Source organism: Brettanomyces bruxellensis, chromosome 8, assembly GCF_011074885.1.
Source record: "Brettanomyces bruxellensis chromosome 8, complete sequence".
Taxonomy (NCBI): Eukaryota; Fungi; Ascomycota; class Pichiomycetes; order Pichiales; family Pichiaceae; genus Brettanomyces; species Brettanomyces bruxellensis.
In genome coordinates, this window is record NC_054689.1 from 2,563,129 (window position 1) to 2,588,065 (window position 24,937).

The 24,937-nt window shown below is 45.8% G+C and overlaps 7 protein-coding genes across 7 annotated transcripts; 4 read left to right on the forward strand and 3 right to left on the reverse strand.

The window, feature by feature from the left end:
• Positions 1 to 526: 526 nt before the first annotated feature.
• On the forward strand, positions 527 to 5,818 carry BRETT_001330 (uncharacterized protein; the record flags this gene model as incomplete). Its single annotated transcript, XM_041279884.1, has 1 exon — positions 527 to 5,818. One exon carries the CDS (start codon positions 527 to 529, stop codon positions 5,816 to 5,818), a length of 5,292 nt encoding a protein of 1,763 aa, XP_041138098.1.
• Positions 5,819 to 8,330: 2,512 nt separating this feature from the next.
• Positions 8,331 to 10,895, forward strand: BRETT_001331 (uncharacterized protein; the record flags this gene model as incomplete). The annotated part of the gene is made up of 1 exon (XM_041279885.1): positions 8,331 to 10,895. The coding sequence occupies one exon, from the start codon at positions 8,331 to 8,333 to the stop codon at positions 10,893 to 10,895; it is 2,565 nt and encodes an 854-aa protein (XP_041138099.1).
• A 1,406-nt stretch (positions 10,896 to 12,301) lies between these two features.
• Positions 12,302 to 12,754, forward strand: BRETT_001332 (uncharacterized protein; the record flags this gene model as incomplete). Its single annotated transcript, XM_041279886.1, has 1 exon — positions 12,302 to 12,754. One exon carries the CDS (start codon positions 12,302 to 12,304, stop codon positions 12,752 to 12,754), a length of 453 nt encoding a protein of 150 aa, XP_041138100.1.
• Positions 12,755 to 13,140: 386 nt separating this feature from the next.
• On the reverse strand, positions 13,141 to 15,780 carry BRETT_001333 (uncharacterized protein; the record flags this gene model as incomplete). Its single annotated transcript, XM_041279887.1, has 1 exon — positions 13,141 to 15,780. The coding sequence occupies one exon, from the start codon at positions 15,778 to 15,780 to the stop codon at positions 13,141 to 13,143; it is 2,640 nt and encodes an 879-aa protein (XP_041138101.1).
• Positions 15,781 to 16,754: 974 nt separating this feature from the next.
• On the forward strand, positions 16,755 to 17,189 carry BRETT_001334 (uncharacterized protein; the record flags this gene model as incomplete). Its single annotated transcript, XM_041279888.1, has 1 exon — positions 16,755 to 17,189. One exon carries the CDS (start codon positions 16,755 to 16,757, stop codon positions 17,187 to 17,189), a length of 435 nt encoding a protein of 144 aa, XP_041138102.1.
• A 799-nt stretch (positions 17,190 to 17,988) lies between these two features.
• On the reverse strand, positions 17,989 to 19,168 carry ANB1 (translation initiation factor eIF5A; the record flags this gene model as incomplete). Its single annotated transcript, XM_041279889.1, has 2 exons — positions 17,989 to 18,444; positions 19,154 to 19,168. 2 exons carry the CDS (start codon positions 19,166 to 19,168, stop codon positions 17,989 to 17,991), a joined length of 471 nt encoding a protein of 156 aa, XP_041138103.1.
• Positions 19,169 to 20,094: 926 nt separating this feature from the next.
• Positions 20,095 to 24,426, reverse strand: BRETT_001336 (uncharacterized protein; the record flags this gene model as incomplete). The annotated part of the gene is made up of 1 exon (XM_041279890.1): positions 20,095 to 24,426. The coding sequence occupies one exon, from the start codon at positions 24,424 to 24,426 to the stop codon at positions 20,095 to 20,097; it is 4,332 nt and encodes a 1,443-aa protein (XP_041138104.1).
• Between the last annotated feature and the right edge of the window lie 511 nt (positions 24,427 to 24,937).

Consider the following 24,937-nt stretch of genomic DNA (forward strand, 5'->3'; position numbering starts at 1 on the left):
TTGTGTATGTGTCTACTTTAACATTGTGAATGAACTCTTTTCTCTGCGTATTATCATCCCCGAGTCCGACGAACTTCGCCTTCATCGTCTCGTACATCTTTTTCTCGCCGATTTTGTCCGTCTGTAGTTGGTGTTAGTAGAAGTGGCTTGTGGATTGCCGTAGGGGTTAAACATACCATTTTGCAAAGTGAAGAAGTGGTCGTAGGGGCTCAGTAAATTGTATACGTAATGAGTTGGTGCTGATCTCCTTTTTATATGCTGGGTAAGACGAAAAGATGCAGAGAGAAGGAAAAGAGAGGAGTTGTAGACAAGAAGAAGTTAGATGGAGATATAATTTAATCAAGTGAAAAAAAAAAAAAAAAAAAAATCGAATGAATAAAAATCGAAATTCAAAGCACATCTCGCGCTTTTCAATTATTCGCTGGTTTTCCTTCTACTCCTAGTAAACATCATCTTTTCTTTTCATAAGCTTATCCCCAAACTCACAAGCAGCTCCTCACATCAATACACCTGCTAACCGGCACCAATGTCTTTGGAAGAGCAACAAAAGCAAGTGAGCGCGAGCAGATTCCCTAGAAATTGGGTGTATTTGAAGAGCAGTGAAAAATCATCAGATGAAATAAAGCAACAAGTGGAAAAGTTGGTGGGGCAGATTCGGACGGACAAAAATGTGTTGCACGACATATTTTACGAAGTTATGCTGGCATTGACAGATGAAGAATCCGGCCATATGTCAAAGGGTGCACTGATTTCGGTGGTGAACGGAATTCTCAAGAGTTATGTAAACATCAAAGAGAGAGAAAGCGTTTCCATAGATCTCATGATTATTCTACAATCTGTGAAGCCAACCAAGCAGATGATCCCATTTTTCGAGATGCTCGACATAGACAAAGATCTAAAGATCCAATATCTAGATCCGTTCATTTTGAAAAACAGCTTTTTCCCCGAGTACAACAAGGCATACTATGTTGACGCTAAAACAAACGATTATGGTTTGGAAATGTACTCATCACTCGGAGAATCCAGTGAGGGCTATTCCAGATTTATTACAGGGCTGTGCGGGCTATTTCGTGGCCCCTCAAGTATTGATTGGCCGGATTTTATGAGCCGGTTGGAGATCATCATTGGTCATTTTAAATTAGACACCAACCGATGCTTTTTATTGGTTATTTCGGTACTAGGGCTCAATTTTGGGCCAAATCCGGAAACCGTAAAGGCATTTTTGGATAACTGCGACTGGTGGGCCAGGGACTCAAGTGTGAACACGTCGATCTCCACGACGATCGTCGCATATTTGTCCAATAGGCCCGTTCTTTCATCGGGGGAGCTTATTGTGATTTTTTTGATGACAGAAAAAAAATGGCTTGATTTGGGAGTTGTGCTTTCTGTTCTCGAGCCGAGTGATTTGGGGGCCGAGGGCGACGCGTCGATGGACCAGATATACGAAAAGCAGAAGCGCGAGATGAAGGAGCGCGCGTTTCGGGAGACTGCGTCTGCGCTTGCGCTAGCGGCGCCCTTGCTTCCCGATGAGGAAGACGACGAGCGCGGTGGATGGGCGCACGAGCGCAATTTGCATAGCGCTACAGCGCATACTGCTACGGCGCACACCCCAACTGTGCACACCCCAAAAACGCCTGCCACAACTGAGCACGCCCCAGCGGCTGAGGAGGAAATCCCGCAGATGGCCAAGATCCGCTTCATATCGTACATTATAAAGCTGCGTGCGCACAGCGCTATCGTGTATGCGCTTGCGCAGTATCCCTACCTCCCGCAGATGGACGAGCGCATTGCGGATCTCCTCAATGAGTATCTGCGCTACATGCTAACACCACTCTACAGAAAAATAGTGAAGCACGAGGATATTGACGCGGGCAGCACCGAGTTTGCGCATAGGATTACAGACATAGACGGTCTTTTTTCCATTTCGGACCAACTCCTGCGCCTAAACGGCGCTAAGATCGCGCGCAGCCCGTTGCTTTTAGCGCAGCTTGGCCGCATCATGGAGGGCGCACTTGCGGCCGGCGCCGAGCGCAGCGCATGGCTGCAATATTTCAAAGTGTACCTCTTTCCCGCAATGAACTGCAATCTTTCAGAGTGCATCTGCAACGAAATCTTTGACATTTTCTGCCGCCACTTTACGCTCGAGGAAAGATACAATGTGTATGGAGAGTACATTTCGGTGACAGTCAAAAAAAGCGCCATTTTGAAAGTGGATTTCGACAAAGCGGCAAAGCGCGCGCGCAGCTTCATGAAGCGGCTTTCGGTGGACAATTTGGCAACTGCGCAAAACGAGCTTGCGCGGATTATCATGGCGAACCCGCTGGCGGCAATCGGCGCAGTTTTAGACCAGGTTGAAAGCTATGAAAGTTTGATTGAGTTGGTTGTCCAATCAGCAGACGGCCTGCCTATTTATGCGTGGGATGCTTTAACTTTCGAACTTCTCAACAAGCTGTGCTGCGGCAAGATGGCTGTGCAAACGGATGGTCTTAATTACGCGGGATGGTTTCAGAACTTGGCGCAGTTCACGGGGCGCATGGCGGATGCGCACTTCCGGCGCTTTGGGTTGCGCCCGGTCTTGAGTCTCATTGTTAAGAGCCTGCGCGCAGGTGCGCACGAGTTCGCCGGCGTCTTTGAGCACATCATTGCGGAGATGTCTGGCATTCGTGCAATTACCAATCTTACCGCAAGGCAGGCCATCATGATGAACGCTGGCAAAAGCGTGCGCAAGATGGTTTACCTGGTGATCGGCGATAAGCGCCTTGCGCACGCGCTCTCCGGTGCCACTTTGTTCAGGGAGCTCATGCGCTCTGGATACATGAGTGAGCTCTTTATTTTTTTGGCCAACTTGGCGCTATCAATCTCTGACAGCTCGCGCGCACCTCTCAAGATCCTCAACCGCAAGTGTGACGAGCTTTTTTCATTGTTGCACACGTTTATTCAGGCTGCGCAGGCCAATATCCCGATTGCGGACTTTGCGCAGGCGGCGCTCCCGGTCGATCGACTTGTTAAGGAGTACAATGTCGAGCCGCAGTGGGCGTTTGAGCTCTGGCGCGAGTACTGGTCGGCGGAGATGCGGCGCGAGTGGCGTGCGCGTGGGGGTACGTCAGCGCATGGGAGTGCGTCAGCGCATGGGGATGTGAGCGCTTCTGCGCCAGGGGGTGCGCCTGCATCCGCAGATGAAATTTACGAGAGCGTGCTGGGCGGCTTCAGGGACAATATCAAGGACTTCCTGCCCGGAATCGACTGGAACTTGCTCACTCCAGACTTTTATTGCACATTCTGGCAACTAACTCTCTACGATATCGATTACGAAATGCTTTCTTACTCGGAAGAGCAGGAATCGATCAAGTTGCGCATTACAAACAACCGGCAAATGCTCAAGAATGTCGACGATATGCCCACAAAGGAGTACCGGAGGTTAAACTCGGAGCTCGGCACTTTGGAGGGCATTTTGACCGGTATTAAGTCAGATGGTCAGAAGCACAAGAAGAATTACCACCAGGTATTGGAAATCCTCGAGAAGCAAAAAAATAAGTGGTTTGACGCGGATGAAAAATATGCTGCCCAGGTTCGAACCCAGGTGTTGGAGAATTGTGTTCTCCCGCGTGCAATGCACTCACTTTTCGATGCTGTGTTTGTTGGTGAGTTTATCTTTTTGGTGCAACGGCTGGAAACCCCTGGATACAGTTTAATGTCTTTGCTAGGCCAGTTGTTTTGCGGGATTTCGTTGAAATCAGTGCTGTTTACCAACACATCGACCGAGACCGAAAACCTGGCAATGCTGTATGCAGAAGTTTTTCGCAGGCTCAACCGGTGCAGGGATGTGGAGAATGAGTGTCGGGATGTATTTGGCTGGGAGGGGAAAGATGAGGATGAGAATGAGAAGGAAGGGGAAGAAGATGAGAATAAGGAGGATGAGGATGAGGATGAGAATAAGGAGGATGAGGATGAGAATATGGACAGTAATAAAGAGGATGAGGATGAGAATATGGACAGTGATAAAGAGGACGAAGATGAGAATATGGACAGTAATAAAGAGGATGAACATGAGAATGTGGATAGTAAGGAAAGCACAACCACTCCAAATGATGAAGGTAAGAATAACGTTGGCATCAGAAACGGCCATCCCATTAAAGGAAAAGCTTCTGACAAAAAATCGTCATCCCAGCAATCGTTCTTCAAACAACAATTATATGAATGGCACTGCTCCTTGTTGAAGCAGCTTATTGAATCGATGCAGTCTGAAGAATACACCACGAGGAACAATGCTGTTGTATTCGTGAAAGGCATCTTATCCAGCTATCCTATTATTGACGATCATGCAGACAAATTATACGAAAAGGTGAGTGAAATTGCATCAATTGAGAAGCGGGAAGACATCAAGTTAGCCTTCAATGCACTTCGAGGATTGATAAAGTCGAGAAAAGTTCACCAGTTGGCACCATGGGAGTTCTATGAGATGGATGAAACGGAGAAAAAGTTGTTGGTGGAGAAAAGGAAGCAGAAACAAGCTGATGAGAGGAAAAAGCAGGCGGAAGAACTCCGGATAAGAAGAGAAAAGAGTAGGAAACTTGATCAGGAGAGACGTAAAAGAGAGGTTGAGAAGGCCAAAGTGGAGGCAGAGAAGGCAAGAAAAACAACAATTAAGAAAACTGAAGGTTCCAGTGTGGTTCCATATGGATTAGTGGGCTTGGAGACGGCAAAGCGTGCTGGAAATGGTTCTGCAAAGAGTTTGAAGAAGGAGGAAGTTCAAGGAGAAACAACTCAAAAAGAAGCAATACAAAAGGAAATTCAGAAGGGATCAGTTCGAAAAGAATCAATTCAAGATAAATCCGTTCAAAAGGAGACGGTCCAAAAGGAACCTATAAATACTGAATCAAGGTCTAATGCCAGAATTTCAACCAACACCAAGTCGGCTGATGAAAAAATTCCCGCCAACAGTGTAAAGAGCACAGCGGCTATTCCGCATGCGCCCGCAGCCGGAGCGCAGATGCCAGCGCAGGGCACCAGTGCGCCACCCACGAGCGCCAGCACAGTCTCTTCCAGCGCGCATACTAGAAGCTCTTATGCTACTGCGCGCTCGCATCCGTCATCTGGAGGCTCGTCACCAGGATTAATTCCAGTAGGTCCTAGACAGTCGTCCAGCGCCTCTTCTGGATTGTCAAAAGACCAAACATTGTCGGCGCCCGTGCCTGAACATATGCGCCGAAGCGCAGACCCTGCGGGGCGCACCGCCGGGCGGCTTCAGTCGCAGAGGAGCGCATTTAATGCTAGAAATTTCGACACCATGCAGGAACTCAAGAGTAGAATGGAGAGAGAAAAGAGAATTAATGAGAATTTGAGAAATGGGGATGAGGATGGAGCGCAAAGCGAGCAGCGCAACCAGGAGCGTAATCAGCGCCGCGGCCAACAGCGCAACCAACAGCGCAACCAACAGCGCAACCAACAGCGCAACCAGCAACGCAACCAACGGCGCAACCAACAGTCCAGTCAGCAACATGATCAGCAACGTAATCAGCAGCGCAATCAGCAGCGCAATCAGCAGCGCAATCAACAGCGTAATCAACAGAACAACCAGATTTACTCAAATTCATCCAGAAACGACACTGAACAGCCTTTGCCACCTCCGCCAATGCCGCCACCTTCAAGCGCACTGAGAGAGGCGCTACCGCGCGGACCGCAGGTGCGCGATGCGCACGATGCGCGCTCCCCGAGCGGCTCGCTCTCTGGCCAGAATTCCAGACAACACTCAAGAAGAAATGATAGAAAGAGAAGATCCAATCATCACGGAAATAGGATGCGCAAGAGAAGACGCTGAAAAGTTAAATACTAGACGAATAAGTGTAATATGATATCTTCTATATAAGGATTGTATGTAGCTTCGATTGGTCCAAGTAATCTTAATTCAACATACAGAATGCTACTTATAATCAAAACAAGTCTAATTACAGCAATAAATGAATGCAACCTAAACTCTAAATCAGCCTATATCTTAATCTGTCTATATCTAAATCGGTCTATAATAAATCAACCTATAATCAATGTATATTTAACTCACATAATTCTATGCAACATACATCAACCCAAATATACCCCAAACATATATGGATTCGGCGGTGGATAAAAATAGCATGCGGTTGATCATGGTTCAACGTACAATCCACCTAAATTCACCCTACAACTAATCTAGATGTACCCTGCTATCAACTTAGATTTGTCCAATAGTCAGTCAATAATCAGTAAATCCGACGCACAATCAATCAGTGCAGCCTATATTCAATCCAAATTTGGCATACATCATTTTAGGTTTAACCTGAAATCAATAAAATCGGTCTATAATTAGCCTAGATCCAACATGCAAAAAATGGATGCAACCTGCAGTATTCTAAATGCACCCTGCAATATTCTAAATGCAACCCAAAGTATTCTAGATGCCTACAATCATTCTAAACCAATATAAATCGTTAAATGCAACCCACAATCCTTAATCAATCCTCAATGAATTCTCAATGTATTTTCAATCTCCCCAGCTTTCAGACAACCTAAATATTACCTATGTAGGCTGCACATATCCCGACAATGCAGAAATTTTGTTTTCGCGTTTTTCGCGATATCTGGCAGCTCGCATCTGATTGGTCGGATACACATCTGTCGGCCGATAGCGCGTATCAAAGATTGGGATCGCGCCTCAAAAAATGCCCCGGCGGTCCCAGCGCCGGTTTCGGCATAGTGCGCCAGAAGGGAAATCCGCCATGAAAGATTCCAACATGTGAAGTTTTCAGATCAAAAAGTCAAGCCCGGACCCTTACTGGGGTCTGGATGTTTTCATCCCTTTGTACGTGGCAACTTAATTGGTCCGACTGGAAATATTGATGTCTATTTCCTGCCTGCCGATTGGCTTTGGTAGAAAATCGCAAATCTCGGTACGGAAAAAAAAAAATAATAATTTCATCTTGCAGTTTGTATGAATTTTTTAAGGTCAAGCCGGACACGACAGGATTGAAATACACTATGGCATAGAATGCTTTTCAAGCACAAAGAGGCAAGGTGAAGCTGGCCAACCAGCATCAGGCATTTGGAGTTGCCTCTTAGAGCAAGTCCAGGATAATGGAATTTGGCAATAATCTTGATAATATACCCGATGGTAATTATCTATTGATCTCAACAATGGGATGAATTATTTTTCGGTTGGCGGAACAAATCCAATCGACAGCTTTATTGGAATAACTGGGGAGGCTTTTTTGTTAGAGGCGAAACTGTGGATCAAGCAAAACAAGCTTGACAGATATGGAAAATGTGATATGTAAAGTAGTACGTAAGGTATGGGGGAATGGTTAACAACTTATCTTGAGATGCTGTGTGGGAGCTGAAATCGGATTGAAATCGGATTGAAATCAAATGGAATCAAATTGAAACACTGCTTCCTAATCTTAATTCATTTGTACTCCAAGCCGGAGAACCCTGCATGCCAATTACTGCGATTATCTGATTATATCTTTTGCTTTGATCTGTTTTATTTTTTCACCTCTATTTTTTGTTGTCGTTTGTACTTTTCGCTCCTCCTTTTTTCGGCATTATCCAGCTTTCTCATCCCATCCTTTTTTTTTTTTTTTTTTTTTTTTTTTTGTCTGCCCCCCCTTAATCGAAGCCAATCTGTTGCAGTGCAGTACATTTTATTTACTTGGATATTTCGATATTTCAATATTTCCTCGTTTCTGCATTTCGAAGAGTGTATCGCAGTATTTTATTTCTGCTTTTTATATTTTCTTGGTCCTGTTTTCTTTCCTTGTTTTTTCTGTCTATTCGTTACATCCATTTTGTAAACACCCGTTACTTATTTAAGCGTTTGCCAATTGCATTGCAAGGAAGTTCATAGCAAAGGGAAAGTGGAAGATAACTGCCCTTCGTATCTCTCACATTGGATTGGCTTATATTGTATTATATCACATCAGTACTTACATTGTGTGCAATCTGAGTTCTTACTTGGTACATAAAGGGTTGGACATAGTAAGGACAACTTGGAGTTGCGTTATACTATAATCGGTCCATCGGGTATAGATATAGATTCGGGTACAGATCAGATACCGAGACACATATATTTCTTATATCAGACAGAGGTATAAGAATTAGGTATATTAGAGATATTTTGCAGAGAGTTGGAGATTATATTTCGGATACATAGCAGAAAGTATTGAAGATCATATCTCGGATATAGCAGAAAGTATTGAAGACCATATCTCGGATATCCTATTCGAGACATTCCACCAGAACTATTACAAGCAGGATTACACTTTGGCATCAACTAGCACCTCCTACAACCGCACATCAGTATGGCAGCAGAAAATCACAAGATTAGACAACCTCAACATGGAATGTCGTCTCTCACAAGACTGATATACGAGCATTCGGCCCAGAAAAGAGCCCCGGAGTCTGCCGGGTCGGTGGTAACAACAGAATCCTCACACGGAAACACATCAAGCTCATCGTCAGCATCCAGACCTGATGTATACAATGGCACAATTACAACAACCATCTCTTTGGAAGGTGTTTCGCCCCATAATAGCCGCCGGAACTCTTCCGGGAGGTCATCACCCCGCGGTTTCGCACCAGGAAGAATAGAAACTGCCGTAGATGTGATTCCAGAGCTTGCAGAGACACCCAGTGCACTTGAGAGGCAGGAATTGCGCTCCCAAAGGCTCAGAGAGAACCAAATGTCGTCGGAATCGGCGAAAAACTCCCTTCCGTCATCCTCAAAGAGCATCACAGGCTCCTCTTACATCTCGCTCTCAAACATGATTCCGTACTCGGCTCCAGGAACAAAGGACGAGCATCTGAGTTCGTCAGTGACCTCACTTTCAAACCTCAGCTCGAACTTTTCACTTCCTTCAAACGGACAACTCATCACGGGAAATCGCATATCTTCACCCACTGTGACTTCTCCCTCACAGCTCGAGTCACGTTTCATCGTGTCGAAGCAGAGGATCCACCCGGCGCAGTCTTCAAGCTCGTTGGTCAACTTCTTCTCTTCGTCCACACCTCGCACCTCCGGGTCCATTGCGCGCACACCTCGCACCTCCTCGCATTCCAGTGCAGACAGCGGCGCTGGCGCTGGCGCGACCCCGGGCTCTGGCGCTGGCACAACCTATGCTTCGCGCCACTCCTCCATGGCTGACTTGCGCCACTTCTTCAAGAAGTCTTTAACCTTTGGCTCTCCGCGCTCTGACTCTTACTCATCCAAGCTCAGCGCAGGCCTCAGCGCGCAGCGTCAGAGTGGCACGCAGCAGCAGCAGCAGCAGGATGCGCTTGGCGGATCGTCGTTACCGCCGCCTTCCCCAGTTGCCTTGCGCAAAAGTTATGGTCCTGAAGGTAGCTACTCTGCGCATTTAGCCGAGAGAAGAGGTAGCATGTCTACCAACATGGGAACCAGCTTCAAGAGTGTGGGTTCGCTGACGAATTTGAGCGGCAGCACGAGCAGCGGTCACGGCGCAGGCGGCGGTGCGGCAAATGGTGGCGCCAGCGGAGGTGCGGGTGCGGGTGGAGCGCCGAGCGCAGATGGCACTGCCTACAGCGTGTCTGTGGGCGGCAACAGAACCCCAGAAATCCCCTTCAAAAAGAGATACTCGAGATTTGGCGACAGCTTGGGAAAAGGCGCAGGCGGCACGGTGCGCCTCATGAAGCGCCTGCGCGACGGGCGCGTGTTTGCGGTTAAAAAGTTCCGCTCGCGCTATGCGCACGAAAGCAGAAGAGACTACACCAAAAAAATCACAAGTGAGTATTGCATCGGCTCTACTTTGAAGCACCCAAACATTATCGAGACTGTGGAAATCGCGTATGATGCAGATCACATGTATCAGGTAATGGAGTACTGCGAGTACGATTTGTTTGCGATTGTCATGTCGAACAAAATGTCGGAAAACGAGATCAACTGCTGCTTTAAGCAGGTTTTGAACGGTGTCCGGTATCTCCACTCGATTGGTTTGGCACACAGAGACCTTAAGCTCGATAACTGTGTCGTCAACAGGGACGGAATTGTCAAAATTATCGATTTTGGCTCCGCGGTTGTCTTCCAGTACCCATTTTCGCGAAATCTCGTTGAGGCAAGCGGAATTGTGGGCTCAGATCCGTATCTGGCACCTGAGCTATGTGTTTTCTCGAAGTACGACCCCAGACCCGTCGATGTGTGGTCGTGTGCGATCATCTATTGCTGTATGGCATTGAAAAAGTTCCCGTGGCGTGTTCCAACGCTTTCCGATAACAGTTTCAAGCTTTTCGCCTCGAGAAAACCCGGTGCCACGTTTGGTGAGCTTTTGAAGGAAGTTCCGGCTCCTCCTGCGTACGATGAGGTGGAAGGAGTGAAGAAAGATGATGAGGGTGATGCAGATGCTAATGGTAGCAAAGATGATGACGTCGAGCATGCAGGCAACAGTAAGGAAAGCAGTGGGGAGGGCAATAAGCAAATCGACGAGGAAAACGCCAGGAAAAGCAGCAAGGAGAACGCCAAAGAGAGCAAAGCAGACTCAAATATCGCTTCCACCAACTCTAGCAACTCAAAAGACAGTGGCAGCTCGAAAAATTCACAGAAGCACACCTCCAACCTCATGGGTGAGGCCAGGCTCTTGAATGCTCTTCCAAAGGAGGTCAGATCGCTTATTGGCGGCATGGTTGAGCTTGCTCCAGCGTGTAGAATTTCGATAGACGAGTGTTTCAATGATCGTTGGCTCCGGAATGTCGAAATGTGCCGTCTGGTGGATGAAAATGGTGAAGATTGCTCGACTGGGCGCTTAGTCAAGGCCACAAATCACGTGCACACGCAGGTGGACCAGAGTGTGGCTCATATTGCTGCATTGGAGAGGAACAGGAGGAAGGAGAAGAAGGAGAAGAAGGATAGGAAGTAAAAAATACAGAGTGCAATAGAGAGGAAATGTTTGGAAGACAGTAGAGACTGATTGGCACTGGTTTTGCCGTCCGGAAGCGATCTGGTTATTTGCTTCCGTGCATAGAGTGTTTGTAAAAGCTAATACGCAAAGTTTTGATATGTTGTAGACTAGATATTGGGGGTATGTTGTTTAAGTAGTGATTTGGTGGTTTGGTTATCCTTAGGGGTAATTTAGGGGATTGCAATATCTGAATTGCTTTCATAACCACCTTAGGAACCTATTTTTACGAATAAATTGACTTACTGTTCACCTTCGTTCCGTATTCACCTTTAAACGGAAGTTCTATTGTTTCATCTGGTATATGTTAAACTCTTCTTCGAAGCATGCATGTTCAGCAGTAATCACTAGTTCTGATCATAGGAAAATAAGTACTGATGCACAATTTCTTCTAATTTGAAAGGATTAACTCTCATACTCGATGTTCAATGGATAATCCTTTTTGTAGATCTATACAGCTGAGCAATGTACATTGTATAATGAGGATGGGCAAACGAGAAAGTCGTCCTTTATATATAATTCTAAACTATAGAAGCATAGACAAATACTTTAACACTGCCGAGATGTCGAAGATATTATCAATAATGTCTACAGATTTCAACATGCTGCTTTTACAACACGCTTACAGTTGCGGAGTTTAAGTGCGGGCTCGCTCCTGCTAAAAAATTGTCTTGCGGAATAGTGGTAAAGTACATCTTCAGCAAAACTTCCTTAAGAGAAATCCTACAACTTCAAAAAACAGAGAAGTTGAACCCATTGCTATTGCTAACACTTTGGAATGCAGTACCGTTAATAGCAAATTCTATGATTTAGGTGGTTGTGCTCGGAATTAATGACGTTCCTAAGTAAATGTTCATTATCAAGAGCCATCCACAAAATAAATTACTTGATCTATGTATTTCTTGGCATTACTGGCCACATTTGATGTACCGAATATGTCTCATAAATTTAGTGTATAAGATATTGATTAACCTGATGAATTAGATTAATGCATGCAAACATAGGTTAGTGCATACGAATACAAACCAATGCAAGTGCATACACAAAGTATGTCAGCATATATGAATATCTTTGAATTTATCAAAGCAATTATTTACTTGTCCACCAACTTCAACAATGGCTTTTTCGACAAATTCACACTAAAAGAATAGAGAAGTGGTCATGCCTAAATCCTCAAAATCCTGTGTCAGTTAGCCGCGCATAAATATTACAAGGCGGTGCATCTTTCGAATGCGACTATCGACGAATCCACCAACCACTATTTTTTTTTTTTTTTTTCCATTTGTGATTTTCTTCAGCTTCTTTTCCTCTCTGGTCACACAGTAAAACAACTAATTATTCGTCATCTACCACCACCGCACACAAACATGCCCGCACTCACAGATGTGCCGATCAAGTTGATTATAGGGGCCGGGAAGGCGGCACCTACGCCACCCGTTGGACCGGCTTTAGGTTCAAAAGGTGTGAAAGCTATTGATTTTTGCAAAGAGTTCAATGCAAGAACTGCACATTACAAGCAAGATGTTCCCATACCAGTGAACATAATTGTGCATCCAGACAGAACTTTTAACTTCAGCATCAAGTCACCAACAACTTCCTGGCTATTACTTCAGGCTGTTGAAAAGGAAAAGGGGTCAGATAGTTTGGGAAAAGGAAATTTCGAGAAGAAAGGTAATCTAGGAGAGCTTAGTCTTAAGCATATTTATGAGATTGCGAAGATCAAGAAGACGGATACTGCACATACAGACATGCCATTGAAGGATGTGTGCAAGGGTGTGATTGGGACTGCTAAATCGCTAGGTATCAAGGTTGTTTTATAGGGATAAGATAAAGTCATGTAAATAGAATAGAAATGAAATCTGCAGTTTGAATCGAGAAGTAGAGAGGAGGAGATAGTAGCTGTAAGGCAGGTGAGTTTGAAGTGAAGTAGTTGGAGTGAAGAGGTGAGAATGGGAAAATATGGAAGATGAAATGGGAAAGAGAGATGAAAGATAAAAGATAAAAGATGAAAGATGAAAGATGAAAGATGAAAGATGAAAGATGAAATGGTCAAAATGTAAAATAAAGGAAGTGAAAAAGTATCCAAACCAAACAAAGTATAACAGGCATAACAATTGTATCGGCATCGCATTAATTGATATTACACATCTAATCTATACAATACAGCGTTAAAAGGCACGACAAGTAAAAAGCACATCCCCTGCACTCAGTTCCGCCGTCTCCGTTTTTTCCTACCCCGCTTCTGGGTGCCTTGACCCCGCACCCTTTTCTGGGGCACACCCGCGAAAGGCACAACGGGCACACCGCGGAGGGTCAGCCGGCTATAAATCAGGACGTATGCACTTGGGTCGTTCAACGCCCCCCGCGGCTTGATTTTCTGCACAATCTCGTCGTCGTACGTGGCCCAAGTGCCGTCAGGCTGCCTGCAGTGCGCCACGTAGTGGCCCGAAGACACCGAGCGGCCCTCATGGAGGATTACCGCGATTAGCCGGTACCTCACCGGGGTTTCGCGGGTGGTCGTGTAGTCGGATAAATCAAGCACGTCCGGGTAGGACACTGTGGCCTTCACCTTCATGGAAGAGGTTCCGTTGAACCGAAACCGCTTTAAATGGACCGTCAAAGTTTCCGGTGCCCGCGAGATGGTGGAAATTTTAACTGCCGCAGTTCTCTTGTTGCATTTTTCGCACACGTACCCGCTTTGGTCGCGTTTGTCGGTACGGATCATCTCAGGGGAGAAAAACTGGCCGATCGACCGGTCGATGGAATACTTGGGCAGCTGTGCATGCTGCTGAATGCTGTGCGAAGGATTTTGCTTCTGAACTGAATTTTCCGCCTGCCCTGAAGTGGCAGCACCTGAATTCGAACCTGGATTCGAATTTGAAGTTGATTTTGTCAAATCTGATGTTAATTTTGAAGTTAATTTTTCACTTGTGTTTGGCTCCTGATTGGCATTTGAATCATTATCAGAACTAGAATCTTGATCCGTATCTTGATCCGCATCACGATCTGTTCCATATGCTTCATCGTTTGTGCCATATGTATCCCCATCTGAACTTAAATCCTGATCTGAACTTGAATAAGAGCTTGAACTAGACACCAATTTTGCTTCTGCATTCAAACTAGAGCCAACAGCACCATTACCACCTTTTAAATTTATCTTCCTCCGCTCCTGTTGTGTCTGAATCCGCCTCTCAAGCAGATCACACACCTGCCGACTACTTCCGTTTTCTCCACTTGCAGAAATTCGTTCTTTCAGTCTTTTCATCTGCTCCACATTCAAAAGCGTGCTTTCTCTCGCTTTAGAGCTCTCTAATCCCAAAGACAAGTCGTAAAACTCCTGCTGGGTTGTGGAAATATGACCGCAGTTTGTGCATGTGACAGTCTGGTTCAAGAGACCGCCAAAAATGTCATAGATGATGCTTTGGTTGAGTTTCACGCCTTTGGGCGTCGAATCCTCCTGCAAACGCGACATCAGAGACATGAAATACTCGTGTGAGTCCTCCTGCTGCCACTCGGACATCATCGGGTTGATTTCTTCAAGCTTGTAGATCAGTTTCTTGGGGTTGATGTAGAGAACTTTGCGCCACTCGTTCTTACGGCCAATCTGGAACATCTTGCATGCCGTATCGGCAAGCACTTTCGTCACAGAATGTGCTCCAATCACTTTATTGTACTTGTTGCGGTGCACATCGACAAAGTAATGCATCACTGCTGGCACGTGACACATCGCCTGCACTGCCGAGTTCATGTAGCACGTGACTCCATGGTTTAATAGTCCCACAGGTGCCGATCGGTTCTCAAACTGTCTCCATGACTTGAAAATCCGTTTAGATCCGTTTGATCCTCGGTCATCTTCCTCTTCGTCCAAGTCAAAGAAGTCTGAATTTGGTGTTGATATTGTGGGAGGTTTGTTTGACGGATTAGTTTGGTTGATCTGCTTAGTTTGCTCATGATTCTCGGTCTGTTTATTTCCTTTATTTTCGTTATTTCCCTCAGCCTTCTTATCTTTAACCTTTATTTCAACATTGTTGTCATCCAAAGAATTTAGATTCTTCACATCTTTTGTATTTCTCACATCATTCTCTTCCTTCTCTTCCTTCTCACTTTTCACATCATTCACGTTTTCCTCTGCCTTTTCTGCTCCCTCATACATGTCCCTCTTCAAATCCCTTTTTAACTGCTCTATATCCTCCTCCTCGTCTCCATTCTCATTCTCACTTCCCTCGCTTCCCTCATCTCCCTCATTTTCACTTTCCTCACTCTCCTCATTTTCACTTTCCTCACTCTCCTCATTTTCACTTTCTCCACCTTCTTCATCCGCAGTCTGGTAGTCTGCATCACTCGCGTCGGCGTCCTTTTCCGACTCCCCATCGAATACCGCGTTACTCATCGTTAACTTCCCGCTTTCCACACTCTCCGCATTATTTTCCTCTTTGCTACCTTTATGCTCTGTTTTCACCTCTGCAATCGCGTTTTTCTCCTTTTCAATTGTCCGCTCAAGCTGTTTGATCTCCCGCTCCCTTCTCCGCTCACTTCTCCGACGCCGTTTCTCCGTCTTTGCCGCTGGTTTTCCTGTATACATTGCAACCGCCTCCAAAACTGATCTCGGTCTCTTTTTTTTCCACTCCGACTTTGTTACTTGCATTTTCTTTTGCTTCTCCGCCTTCTCGGCCTCCGTGCTATCTGACTGACTTCCCCCAGATGTTAGCTTCACGTACGAATTCGGCTTTATCGTCACTGAATCCGGAAATCGGGCTTCCTTAAAGCTAAGCGGTTCTGATAAGAGTTTGCTGATTAATGGCGTCAAGTAGCTTGCTTTTTCCTTTTTCGTCGATTCTCTCGACATTCTATTCTGGTTTCTCTCCTTTTCCACTGCTTGGTTTTTCTGTCCACTGCAAATGCTTCCAAAATATCTTCTGATCTTCAATTTCAAATGTCACGCCCTTTGTCTCTGTTCCTTTTTCCTAATTCTCAATACCCCGTTCCGTATTGTAACACAGCCATCTGGGAATTTTTCACACGTAATTTTTATTTTATTTTTATTTTTTTAWTTTTTTTTCATGTGTAAATTTTTGTTTCCATAATTTTTTTTTTACATTATCTTATTTTATCTTTTTATGTTGTCCGATATTCTCGCTTACCCTGTTTTTTTTTTTTTTTTTTTTTCCTCTTCGCCAATAAAGAAATTTTCCTGCTTCCCTTTCGAGAAATGCGTCCCTGTTTCGTAACCAAATGTTTACATTCAGGATTCGAAATTTTCATATTGCAAATACATCCTATTGATCTACAACATCTTAAACTTTTAGTTTTATTAATGTGAATACCCACAAATCTACAGTTTTGTGTTTTGATCTGTTCTTGTCTATTTTCATTTGTCTTTATCCGCATTTATCCGCTTCCTCCTCAATTATCTTGCCTCTCTGAGCTCTATCATACTCTTTTCCACCTAACTATTTCCTATTCGATCACATTTCATTAATTTCATCATATTTAATTTTTAAATTTCAAATTATCCTTTTTCTATATTTCATTTGATGCGTTATAATACCATCTTTTCTACCCACGTCACCTTACCTATTCTCTCTGTTTTCTTTTCTCACTTTTAGTCCTTCGCCGTACATCTCTACATCAAACAAAAAAATGTATTATTCATTTACCTTGGCTGTTTACCAAATGAAGACTTCAGGTTGATATCAGCCCGCCACATTCAGCGTATATCTCAAAAGTAAATACTAAACACACTTCTGCAGTGTAATATAAAACGGCCTGGTTCAAATACTGTTGCTTTTACGCTGAAATGTGCACACGTAAGATCTCAAAATGGCAATTCAATTCATAGTGATTCTGAATCGGCAAGGAAGATTAAGATTGGCAAAATGGTACACAGCAATTGGCGAATCACAGCAAAGGCAGACAATCAAAACAATTCACAAGCTGATCTCTTCTCGTGATCATCGGAAGCAGTCGAATTTTGTGTTGTTTGAGAACTCGAGGCTCGTTTATAAGAGATACAACGGCCTTTTTTTCGTGTTATGCATTTCATTAGAGGATAATGAACTGGGATACTTGGAGGTGATCCCGTTGTTTGTTGAAATACTCGATTCATACTTTAACGGTGTGTGTGAGTTAGACATTGTGTTCAATTTCTACAAGGTATACCGAATATTGGATGAGATAGTTGTTGGAGGAGAATTGCAAGATACAAACAAAACCACGATATTAAACAGGATATATGCGTGGGACAAATTTGCGTGAGAAGTATTCACATGCCTGGAATAGGCAGACGGCATATATACATACATACATACATATACTTACTTAATGCATACACATATATACATACTTACATATACTTACTTAATGCATACACGTACATACATACATACATACATACATACATACATACATACATACATACATACATACATACATACATACATACATACATACATACATACATACATACATACATACATACATACATACATACATACATACATACATACATACATACATACATACATACATACATACAATATGGAAATAGAAACAGAGTTAACTTGTGTATATGTAAATGAGAAAAGATACAGGCACCTGAAGTGATCAGTAACGCTAGAAAAACATGAAACGAAAAGAGAAGCAGCAAAGAAGAAAAAAGAAGCATGCGGAGATTAGAGAAAGCAAGGTAGAGCAAAGCTTGCAGATCAAGCCCCTGAATAGAAACTAAGGAAACAGGAATGGAACATAAATAAGCATTATATTGGATGCCGGTGGTAGTAAAAGCACCAAACCAGCCCAATGGACTCTTTTTTTTCGTTTTCACTATTTTTTTTTGGAAGAAAGTATCCCTGAAGCTTGGAATTCAAGCCCGATTAGAAACAAGGCATAGTGCACTTTCCAGAGACTCTTCCCGCTCCCTTTACCAGCCGGCCAACACTGCTCTCGTCACGTTCTATAGTTGAAATTTCGACTTTCGGGATTCCCCTCCGAACCATCTAATAAGTACGCTGCACCCAAGCCCAAAAAATAAAAGCTGGGTTCAAGAACCAACCACTTATGACTCTGGGGCCTCTCTGTAAGAGATGCAAGCCTCCTCATTCATGGCGGAGACAATGGTAACGATAAGCTCCTTACCATCATCGAAATCAGCCTGCAACTTGTCACCTAAGTCACCTTCTGGGGCCTTAACATCCTGCTTGGTCTCACCAGAGTCGGTCATCAGGTTCAAGTAACCATCATCAATGTCCAACAACTCGTACTCGGTTCTCTTGACGAAAGGAACCTCGACGTTATGTGTGGAAGGAGACAAATCCTCGTACTTTCTGCCGGTGAAGATGTCAAGACCAACCAAATGGACCTTGGCGTGACCGTGCTTACCGGTCTTAGAAGTCGACATGTCGACAACCTTGCATGGTCTTCCCTTGATGACAACGAATCCGTTTTTTCTCAAAGCGGAACATTGTAGAGGGTAAGTCAAAGAGGAGCCTGCGTCAGCAACCTCGAAGTCGTGCTGTATGAAAAGGGTGCGTATGTTAGTAGTGTTGCTTTAATGTTGATGGATGTGTTTGTCGTTGCGAGTAGATTTCTGCTGATTAATTCTAGATTGCCAGTTGAGTCTCAATGGATTTGTTCTATGACTTTTATCCGTCTTTTGATTTATTAACTTTCCTTTTTTCTCTCCATTGATCCTCTCTTTTTCCCGTATATTCCATTTGATTCTCCTTTATCCCATCTTACTCCCATTCATTCCATTTTATTCCTCCTCACTCTCCTTCACCTTTCCCTGCTCCCTGGCAAAAAATCTCTGTGAAGAAAAATTTTCGTGCACTCGGATTAGTCGAAAAAAATTTCGCGAACCTCTTCCAGGTGCACAAAACAGCATGAACGCAGCGAGTAAAATGGACGCAACAGTGAGGAAGAAAAAAAAATCTAATTACCATCACTACCGATTTTTGCTCATCACACACTTAAAGGGACACACATATAGTCAACCAGATCATTCGGACCAACTATTTTAACATATATGAATATCAGAAACCACTATGAAGCATCCAAAGTGTAGATCACACAGCTTGGACTTAAATAATCCGGAAATCTGCCGGGTATCTCATCAGAAATCACAATCTTCAATAAGATCTTAATTGAGCAGATGGAGACAACTAATCGAAACGCAAATCATTGCATGCCCATACACAAAGCATGCAGCAGTCCATACTTACTTCTTCTTCAGCCATATTGTATAATTTATTTGTAGTTTGTGAGTTGTTTATAGACGCCAAGGTCAAGATGGTGATAAAAATGTGAGTATAGTGAAGGAGGAAGAAATAGGTAGTGCTTAATAAATTGAGGAAAAAACTAAAAAATAAAATAAAAAAAAATAGCCAAAAAATAGCCAAAAAACTAAGAAAAAAAAATAGCCAAAAAAAAACTGAAGAAAAGCCTGGAGAAAGCCTATAGCCAAACTCTAAATAAAGACCAATAATTCAAAGATTAATCCAATAATGTACAAGAAGTAAAACTATGGAATGAAAGATAAAACCTCCAGAATTAAAGTTACAGACTCCAGAATCAAAATTATAACCTGGATCATCCCATCCTTCCCACTAAACCCATTTCTTCTCCTCCATCCCATACCTGCTCAAAATTTCTACCCAGTCTCCTCTCGCTTCGCTTCCTTTTTCCTCCTCCCAGATTCTCGCTATTCTTTTCCCTTTCCGCGCATTTTCCAAAACCTCATTTTTTTGGCCTGCAGGTTACCCGGATCCCTCCGCAGCAGGCAGATCGCCCGGGGACCCGCATTGTTCTATCAATGGGCAAGCGGCGACGGTCACGTGACCAGCCGGAAAGATCGAGAAGAAAAAATTTTTCCGCGGGTGCGATAAGCAGCGAGTAGCATTGACGGTGAGTCCATACAGGTTGGTTTGTTTACTAATACATTGTGAGAGAGAATAGGGACCGACTCAAGTGCAGAATGGAGAAAGATGGATTGTTCGAAGCAATTGACGGGCATAAATTTTTTCGGCGCCGATTGTTTTTAGGAGTTCCATGTGGTAGAGTGTAAGAATAAAAAACGAGATGGTACAAACGATGTTGATATTATTATACAGGTGTAGAGAGGAAAAAAAGCAGGAAAAAGCAGAATTCGAATGGCGGACATCGTTCATGAAGCGTTCTTTTCGAGGTCCGGATACAGAATGCAAATATCATGATCTATTTCCTCGTTGGAAAGTCCAACCAACCTCTTGTAAGCCTTTGTAAACTTAGTGCGGATCTGCTTTTCGTCCAAAACAAGCCATCTCACGCGGTCTTCGTCCGAAAGCGACGCGTCGAGCGAGCTCGTGATGTTGAGGCCACCCGTGCGGGTATGCCGGTGGAATAATCCGTCTGAAACTGCCGGAGAAGAGTCTCTTGTTGGATAAAATCTCGAGTATGGGTCGTTTTCCTCTGGATTTTTCGCGTTTGCCTTTAACCCGGACCTGGGACCGGGCTTGCGGTGGTCTGCAGGCTGCAGCAAGTCGAAAAGATCGCCTAGCGTGGACTTACACTTGAAAAATTCAATAAGTGCAACAATATCCGACTGGTCTGCCACTTCAGGGTACGGGCTGTGCATAATGTATGAATCATAGAGTTTCGACTTGTCTTTGGTAAGCTCGAGGAAATCCTCTGCTCCTATAATCGGCATCAGCTCGTCGGTGAGTAGCGATTTCTTGCTGATTACGTGACTGCCCGTTCTTCCGATCCCGGCTGTGCGCGCTGTAGCCGCGGCGCCTGCCACGCGGCTGGAAACGGATGTGGCGGAGTCGGAGCCGCTGTCGCGCACTGCGCTACTGTCCGCACCCCCCGCGCCTGCACCTGCGCCTGCGCTGTCCTCGTCGTTGCGCCCGCCGGGGAACGCCATGTACATGCGGCGCCTGCGGCGGCCCCTGGTGTAGCGCGAGTCCGCCGCGCTTTGGACGCCATGCGCATCTTCTATCGCACTGCGCACACACTGCACACCCCCTGCGCTCTGCACACCCGACGCAAGCCGCGCCCGCTGCCTCTCGAGAAAGCTGCGCCAGAGCCGCTCGGACTTCGACGAGTTCACGTAGAAAAGTTGGTCCTTGCACGATGTAAATGCGTGGCGGCTGCGTAGCAAGTACTTCTTCAATTTGAGGAGGCGCGAGGTGTAATCGAGCGCAATCTGGGCGCGCAGTTCAAGGCCGCGGTCCAGCGCATGTAGCAATATTTGCTCTTTTAGGTACTTGGCAAAGGTATCTTCGCGCACCAAGTCGTAGTCTCTGCGCTCTCTGGTGTCTCTTTCTAGTCCATGTAGTAATGTGTTACTTTCTGGGTCGCAGAGGTCGCCGTCGAGCGCGTGCAACATGCGCTCAAGGTGGCGCTTCCTGTCGCGGTATGCGTGGACGGCTTGCGCCGGCGCCTGGAGGCTGTTCTCAAGCGCAAGGTAGTGCACCACAGAACTGCCCTGGCGCAGGAGCGCGGGTCCGCTGCCGATGTCCGCAAACGTCTTCCGGCGGTGCGCACGCTCAAAGCTTTCGTGCGACATGATGCACACGCGCGTAGCCGCAAGACGATCCCTGCGCGAAAGAGGGGATTTTCTCGTCTTTGTTAGTTTTGCCCTTTTTCCCGTCGGGAATAATGTCGGCATCCGAGTCAGCACCACGGCAACTTCGTCCTCGAGGGTAGGCCGGTCCGTGTCCTGGTTGTCTCCGCCGTATCCCAACAAGCCGCCGGTCCACACGGGGCGTACCAGGGGCATTACGTCGCCCCGCATGCTCACTGGGCGGTATTGCAGTGGGACAAGGAACCCTTGCGGCGACATCAACATGGGGAGGTACCCTGCAGGGATGTTCGGCACACCGGGGAGCACCGCCTCTGGGGGCACCGATCTCATGAGCTCTTGCATCATCCCCGGCATACCGGCTGCAGCATTTCGTGGGCCTGCGATTCTTGCTGGTGTATTTCCTGGCGCTCCTGGAATTTTCGATGGTGCATTTTCTGGTGCCCCTGAAATTGCTGCTTGTGCATTTCCTGGTGCCCCTGAAATTCTTGCTGCTGCATTTGCTTTCGGCAAAGTTGCTGCTCTGATTTCTGCTGCGTTTCCTGATACGTTTCCTGGTACCTTCCCCAAATCCCCCACGCTTCCCCCATGCATCTTCACAATTCCACTGTTCGTCCCCTGAAGCGTCTTCTCCTGCTCCGGTGTCAGAACCTGCAAGGATACCCCGGCGGTGGGCCCCTGGTCCCGTGCCAACTCGGCGTGACCCCAAGCAGCAACTGTGGCGGCCACCGATCCAATTGTCTCCGTTGTGTCCGCAGCCTCATTTCGGTATGGATACGGCATGTTGGCCGCAGGGGAAATCACCGATGCTACAGGTGAGGCATACGGTTGAACTTCGGCAACACCGGCTTGTCGATGCTGATGGAAATTTTTCTCGTCGCGTATTTTTTTCTCAAAATTTTTTGCACCCTCCTCTTTCCGGAAATTCGGTTCCTTACTCAAAGGGGCACTTGCATCGCTTTCCGTGCTGTGATGGGATTCTTGATGCTTTACGTTTTCGTCTTCACTAATTTTCGACTTGTAATTTTTCTCACAATCAACTACTCTTTCGGCAATTGTCCCTTGCCCTCCATGTGTATTTTTTGGGGGCTCCTCTATGCCCTCTGCATGCCCCAATATCGCCCCATTGAATTTTCCTCTTTCGACAGTGCTGAATTTGTTTCTCCTGCCGGCATCATCTCCCACATCTGTCACATTTTGATTTTCTGGATCTGCTTCTGCCTGAAAAACAATGTCTTTTGAATCATCCTCTGCATTAACTGCGTTGACATTTTCTTCATCAATGGGTTGCTGATATGGATTCTCTGCATTTCTTTCCTCAATGATGCTTTCTGTATTTCTGTCATCCTTGACACTTTCTTCTTTCATTTCCTGTACTTTGTTTCTTTCTATTATATCTTCTTTACTATTCATATTCTTAGCACTTCCTAAATTTTCATCATTCATATTCTTAGCATTTCCTAGATTTTCATCATTAGCATTTCCATCATTAATCTCTTCGGCATTTCTCTCGTCGACCCCTTCAGCATTTACCCTAGTCGATTTATCCGCACGCTGCCGATCCTGCTCCTCCAACAAGCAATCCACCAACTTCCGCTGCCTCTCGGCGGAACTCTGCACGTCTGCGGCCGAATACGTGTTCCCGGCAGCACCCTTTTTACGCCGCCGCCGCCGTCGGGTCTTCGCACGCGGGCTAATCTTGAAACTCTGCAGAGCCCCGTGCTGCTGGTTGTTCATCGAGTATTTGCTGGCCCGCAGCTCGTAGTTCCGCCGCATCTTCGCGGAGAGCCGGCCCCGGTGCGAGCTGATCACAGACATCATCGTCCGGCGGTCCGTGGGGGACAATTTTGGATCCCCCGCGGTTTCAGGGGATTCTTTTTTTTGTAATTTCCCGCCTGTATTGTTCTCATCGCTCCTTGTGCTTGTCCCATCTTCCGTATTCGGACTCATGCTCAAATTCGCTCTTGTGTTGGCACTTTCCGAATCCGGAGTTCTGTTGACGTTGTGATTTGCTTTTGTCTCGGACCCCGTGCCCAGGCTTGGACTCGTACTCCCTCTGGGCGCAATGCCCGCCCTTCTGACGTCAGCTGCGCTCTTGCGCCTTCTGCCTGGCCTCTTGCGCTTTCTGCGGGTGCGCTTATCTGGGTCGTCTGTTTTGGGGTCTTCGTGGCTGCCCTGCGACGCGTACGATGAGCGCCGGCTGAACTGGCGCTGTGCTTGCGCATGAGGATGTTGAGTGTGAACCTGTTGTTGTACTTGTTGCGCATGCTGTTGTTGTTGTTGTGCTTGCTGTGCTTGCTGTGCTTGCTGTGCTTGCTGTGCTTGCTGTGCTTGCTGTGCTTGCTGTGCTTGCTGATGCTGACGCTGTTGCGCCTGCACCTGTTGTCGCTGCGCCTCTTGCGCTTGTTGCGCCTGCACCTGCGCCTGCACTCCCTGTTCGTAGCCATACGCCGGCGCATATCCCTGCGCACCGCTCAACCGATGCACGCCAACCGCAGGCGCGCCATATGAGTATGAAAACCCCTGCGGCACGTACCCCGTGTAATCACCGTACTTTGGCTGGTGGAACGGTGCCGCATAGGATGCGGGCGTCTGAGCTGCACCCGGCCCAAACACAATTGGCGACTGCTGATAGGGCGCACCGTATCCTTGCTGAAAATAAGGCTGCGTCACCCTGAACCCTGCGCTGGCCGCCTGCTGCGGCTGGGCACCCGCCTGCGAGTCGCGCTCGGCTGCACTCCCTGGCGCCGTGAACCCCTTGGGCGCATTTCCAATGCCAAAATCTCTCATTTGCGCAACCCGATTAGTCCACCCTGCGCTAACATTCGCCGCCAGCGCAGGCGCCATGCCCTCAGATTCTATATGCCCAATAATGCCTGTATTCGTCGATGACCCACTGCCATCATTTGTCAGAGCCCTTGGAAGATGTTCCATATGTATCCCAAATATTCACTATTCTGCGATTTTTTGCTTGCCTCCTGCCTTTTGATTCAGTTTTGGATCCTGCCTCAATTTTGTTGCGTTTGGCTTTCTGTTTTTTGCTTTTGCACTTGCAGCTTCCACCTCAAGTATTTTTTTTATTTACTTGAAGAAACAAATAAAAAAAAATAATTACACGTCCAGAGCAGAGTGCACAGGAAGCAGGGAAGAAAAAATAAAAAATAATCAAACGAAATGAAAGAAGTGGATCAAACGATGAAACAAATCAATAAAACGGTAAAAGAAATCGATCAAACGAAATAAAAGAAATCAATCAAACGAAATAAAAGAAACCAATCAGGACGGAATAAGTAGACGGAATAAGTAGACAGAATAGTAGACAGAATAGTAGACAGAATAGTAGACAGGAAGTAGACAAAGCACACAAAAGAAGTAGACAAACCACAAAAGAAATAGGCAGAATAATCTGACAAAATAAAAGGACGACTAGATGGACAAAATAAAA